Source organism: Vigna radiata, unplaced genomic scaffold, assembly GCF_000741045.1.
Source record: "Vigna radiata var. radiata cultivar VC1973A unplaced genomic scaffold, Vradiata_ver6 scaffold_23, whole genome shotgun sequence".
Taxonomy (NCBI): domain Eukaryota; kingdom Viridiplantae; phylum Streptophyta; class Magnoliopsida; order Fabales; family Fabaceae; genus Vigna; species Vigna radiata.
In genome coordinates this window covers 3204470-3209300 of record NW_014541837.1, presented here as the reverse complement: position 1 = coordinate 3209300, position 4831 = coordinate 3204470, and the positions used below count along the sequence as shown (strand labels likewise).

Genomic DNA, 4831 nt, shown 5'->3' with positions numbered 1-4831 from the left:
GACTTAAGTTTTATTTTATATTTTGATAATTAATAAATTTCTTTATTCTCTCATTTGTCGTGCTAACTTATTACTTCAACCTCTGAATCTTAAATTTAAATACTTAAATATTTAAAATTTAATTGTTAAATAAAATTATAAATTTAAAGAGATCCGTTTGTGGCATAACAACATTAAATTTTGATTAAGAAAGTGATACCAGAATACACATCAAGGGATAAGGACCTAATAGTTGGTTTGGCCGTTGCTTTGGCTGCGTCTCTTATAAAGTGATAGCAGAATACACAACACCAACACAGTTTCTGGCATAACATTAAATTTCCAAAACTGCAACCATTCTATACTAATTAATCCACACTTCTACCTTAACCAAACCAAAACCTTCTTTTTCTTTCTCTATTTTTCTTTTATGTGGTTCTTCGTTTCTTGCTTCGGCGGTGCTGCCGATACCGCCGCCACGAAGTCCGTTGTCCCTCCGCCTTCCCGGACTCTCCGCCGCAAGCCTCAATGGAAGCCCACCCTCGGATCAATTTCAGAGGACACCGCGCTGCCTCACAGGGAGAGGGCCACGACGGCGGAGTCCGCTGGAGACGTCAAAAAAAGTGAGAACAGTGCCACTAAAAAGTCTCACCGCCGTCACTTCAGCGAGGGTAGCGATTACGGGTACTGTAAATTTAAAAGCTTGAAATTACAATGCTTATTTTGGTTCTGTTGTTGACCTTTTTACGTTAATTTTTCATGTGTGGATGAAGTTTTTAATAAGCATAAAAAATTGGAATAAAATACGTGGTGAATTTCCAATTTTAGGTATTGGGTAAGATAGAACAAGAAGAGAAAACTAAAAACTCAAAATGTGGATTTTTTTTTATTTTTTTTTTTGCTTTTGAGAAAACTTACAAGCAAAATTATAAATAATTTTGGTGATGTTGGTCATTGTATTTCAAGGTTTACTTTAATATATAATATGCAATATATCTAATGAAAATTCATGAAAATAAAACTTTAAAAATTTAATTGTAAAAAAACAATACTTTTTTTTTTTTGCCCCTTTCATTCTTTTTATTGGAAGAGAGTTTTTGGGTGATTATGGCTTGATGTTATGTAGTGGGGTTAGATTAGATTGGTTGTAAGTTCATAAATGCCATTGGTGGAGGCATTAATGGATTAGTGGCCCTTATCAAGAATTAATAATAAAAGTATATAATTAATAAATGTTCATTCCCAATCTTATCTTAACCGTACTTTTATTATTGGAAGAAAAATACATGTAAAGTTTGAAGTGGAGGGATGTTTTCTCCCTTACTTTCCTGCCCCAAGTTGCACCGGACTAGAGATGAATATATATATATATATATATATATACACTGATATGCATGGTTGAATATTTTTAATAAAAGTATTATTGGTGCATTTTTAAGATGTTATGACAATTAATATGCCTATATAAATAACAGTTTGTAATTGCAGAATAAAAAAGTAAAATTAAATTTTTGACAATGTTAGCTAATTAAAGTGCTACGCAATTGATTGTTTGATCAAATTTGTTATTGTAATTGATTGTTAATGTGCGATTGGTTTGAAATGTTTTGTATTTTATTTAAATAACATCTCAAATTGGAATATTATCTACGACAATATGTAATTTATATATATAATATAAGATTTGTATACTTGGTGAATCATTTGTTTTTATATTTCATTTTTAATCATAGTTTAAAATTGAGTCATGATATTTAATCTTAATACTCTCAATAACACACAAAAATATAAAAAAGGTAACCACTGATGCCAAAATAAAAACGAAATAAAGCTTAACACTTATATAAAAGAAGTAAATAAATATAAAACGAAAATTAAAAAAAAAATATTAACTGGTTGAATAATGGTAACAGTAAAATAGTAGAGAGAAAATATCATATCNATAAAAAGGTAAATACACATTTTAATTCAATGCACATATGTGTTTTATTTAAAAAGTATATAAAATTAACATTAAAGATTAACTCACTAAAAAATAAGTAAGATCATAAGTGATAAAGCTAATCCAATCATGCTCATCATCATGCATGTTTGCTAGAGAAACAAAATTCACTCATTTTGATTATATATTATCGTAGTTTAAAATTTATATTTTGATATACTATATGTCAAAAGATTAGTTAAATCGCTTTATTTATTCACAATTGAAAATTTATTAGATTTAAATATTCACATAATTTGTGCCATCTTTCTAAATTATGGGATGAAGATTGAAATTATGCAATGATCTATTTAAATTTTGGATTTTGTTGGGTCAGTGTTGCTGAATGTGTACTTTTATTTATCTTGTTTTGATGAAGTTGCAGGCGAGTTACCGTTGGAGCAATGCCAGCATTCTCTCCTACGCCATTCATTTTCTGAACATTACAATTCTGCTCGTAAATCAGATGTACATGCATGTTCATATGTGGCTTAGAATAAACAATAAATTTGTAGTTTTATTGTGGGTGGCACTTGCGAATGAAATGGGCTTCAGCACAGTAAAACCTCTGCATATTCGTCTTTTTCATATTAATTCTCTTCCTCTATAAGATATCTATTAATTAGAAGTGTTGAATATGTTTAGGTTATTTGAATAACCTAAGCATAAGTATGTAATAAACGATTACTAGTAATTTTTCCTCATATCTCGTTATAACCACTTTGTGTTATGGACGGTTCAATATTATGAGAAACCTAAAAGAAAATTAGCAATGAAGCTTTTTATTTAAATTTTTTTTTGAATTTTTTTCATACAAAATTATCTATTAGATTACTGTAATTAATGTTATTTAACTTTTATATTATTCTTTAATTTCATCTCTCGTGTTCTATTAGAAACTTCATCTCCATTAATCTTGTATATAGTTTTACAATTCAATTCAAACAAAAATTCCAGTCCTTAATATTTAAAACTCAAATTGAAAATTTAAAACTCAAATTGAAAAGTATATAAAAAAAAAAGCCACCAAATGAGGATAAAAATATCGATATACATAAGCAGTATAAGATTCAATGAATGAAATATGTCAAAACTCTGAAAAGAAAATAGAAGAAAGAGGAGAGGTAAGGAGTGGAAGTAAATGAGAGGTCATAAAGAGAAAAAAAGAAAGAAATAGAAATCAAATTTGATTAGATTTAATGTCTCAATACGTCCTAATTTTTTTCCAGAATCTCAAATAGGACCACTTCTTTTTCGGCGTCTCAATTGAGTCCTTATTTTTGCAAAATTGAATCAAATAGGACCTTTGTGTCAAATTGAGATGACACCGTTAAGAATGATACGTTGACCGTGTAATTTTTCATTACGTGGCATTGAAAATGTGACTGAATTGTATTTTTTTTTAATTTTTGAATTAAAAAATAAAGTTAATTCAAAAATTAAAAAAATACAATTGAGTCACATTTTCAATGCCACATAATAAAAAACTACACGGTCAACATATCTTTCTTAACGACGTCATCTCAATTTGACAAAAAGGCCTTATTTTATTCAATTTTAAGAAAATAAGGACTTAATTGAAACGCCGAAAAAGAAAGGAATCTATTTGAGATTCTGAGCGAAAATAGGGACCTATTGAGACATTAAACCATTTGATTATAAAAGATTAATGATAACTAATCATTCCCTTATTAAAATAGTTTTTTTTTTTTTTTAAATATATGCTAAAGAGAGGCACATTATGATGACCAAGTGGCCTATACCTTGGATAAAAGAATAGTTTAAGTGGGAGAAATGTATTGTTATTGAAAACTAAACTTTCATGATTATGAGGATGGGTTCAAATATGATGTGTTGTGGAAAACTGAAACAGTACCATATGCTCCATTTTTGGTATGGAGACTACTCGTGGATAAAGTGGCCAACAAAGATAATTTACTTAGTAGGAGAATACTTTTGAGAAGTAACACATGTGTTCTATGTGATAATACTGAGTCATCTCTATTTTAACTACAATTTGACAGCACACATTTGGCATATCTCTGGCTCTTGAATAGGATGATCTTTTGTTTATCACAATAATGTATAAATAAATGCATTTTATTCGGTTTCAACTAATAGGATTTAGTAACAGATTTAATCAAGTTTGGTGAGGTATGTGGGTGACTATCATTTCGAATATTTTGACTAAGAGAAATGAAGTTATATTTAGAAATGCAATAGTTGATGCGAAAGAGGTTTTTATATTAGAGCGCATGGGTTTGGATCATAAATAAGTATCCAACAATAATTTTTTTTATTCAAGATTGGTATTTATATCAAATTTCATGCATACTATCTGTATGTTATAGAGATCGGCTGACTCGATCCCATTAGTCAATAACAAAGGAAAGTTAAGCACATAGTGAATGCAAGATAATAAAGGGCTATCATGATTGGATAGAGTGCTGTCATGATCGGGTAGAGTGGCAGCATGATCAGGTAGAGTGGCAGCATGATTGGATAGAGTGGCAACATGATCGGGTAGAGTGGCAGCATGATCGGGTAGAGTGGCAGCATGATCGGATAGAGTGGCAGCATGATCGGGTATAGTGGCAACAAGATCGGGTTGGGTGGCATCCTAGTAAGAGTTAAAAGGAAGAAGTGAAAAGGTAGGTGGAAACAGGTCCGAAAGTTCTGGCGAGATTCAAGGACATGATAACGGCAGTTACGCTTAGTGGGCGAACTTTGCGAGATTATGGGCCAGTGGGTACAGGTGGTTATGGCCCTTAACTTGTATTCAACACCTATAAATATAGGGGTAAGCAACCAGGTAAAGGGATCCGAATTTATTCATTCTTACCTTGATATTACTGTGACTCTGCTGACTTG

The 4831-nt window shown here is 30.6% G+C and overlaps 1 protein-coding gene across 2 annotated transcripts; it reads left to right on the top strand.

The window, feature by feature from the left end:
* Nucleotides 1-207: 207 nt before the first annotated feature.
* Nucleotides 208-2642, top strand: LOC106778577. Of its 2 annotated transcripts, none has more exons than XM_014666545.2 (2): nucleotides 208-663; nucleotides 2346-2642. In XM_014666545.2, the coding sequence occupies exons 1-2, from the start codon at nucleotides 410-412 to the stop codon at nucleotides 2398-2400; spliced, it is 309 nt and encodes a 102-aa protein (XP_014522031.1). In that variant the 5' UTR covers nucleotides 208-409; the 3' UTR covers nucleotides 2401-2642. The 2 variants fall into 2 exon arrangements, with proteins under 2 accessions (XP_014522031.1, XP_014522030.1); XM_014666544.2 differs by having other exon boundaries at nucleotides 2340-2642.
* Nucleotides 2643-4831: the final 2189 nt, after the last annotated feature.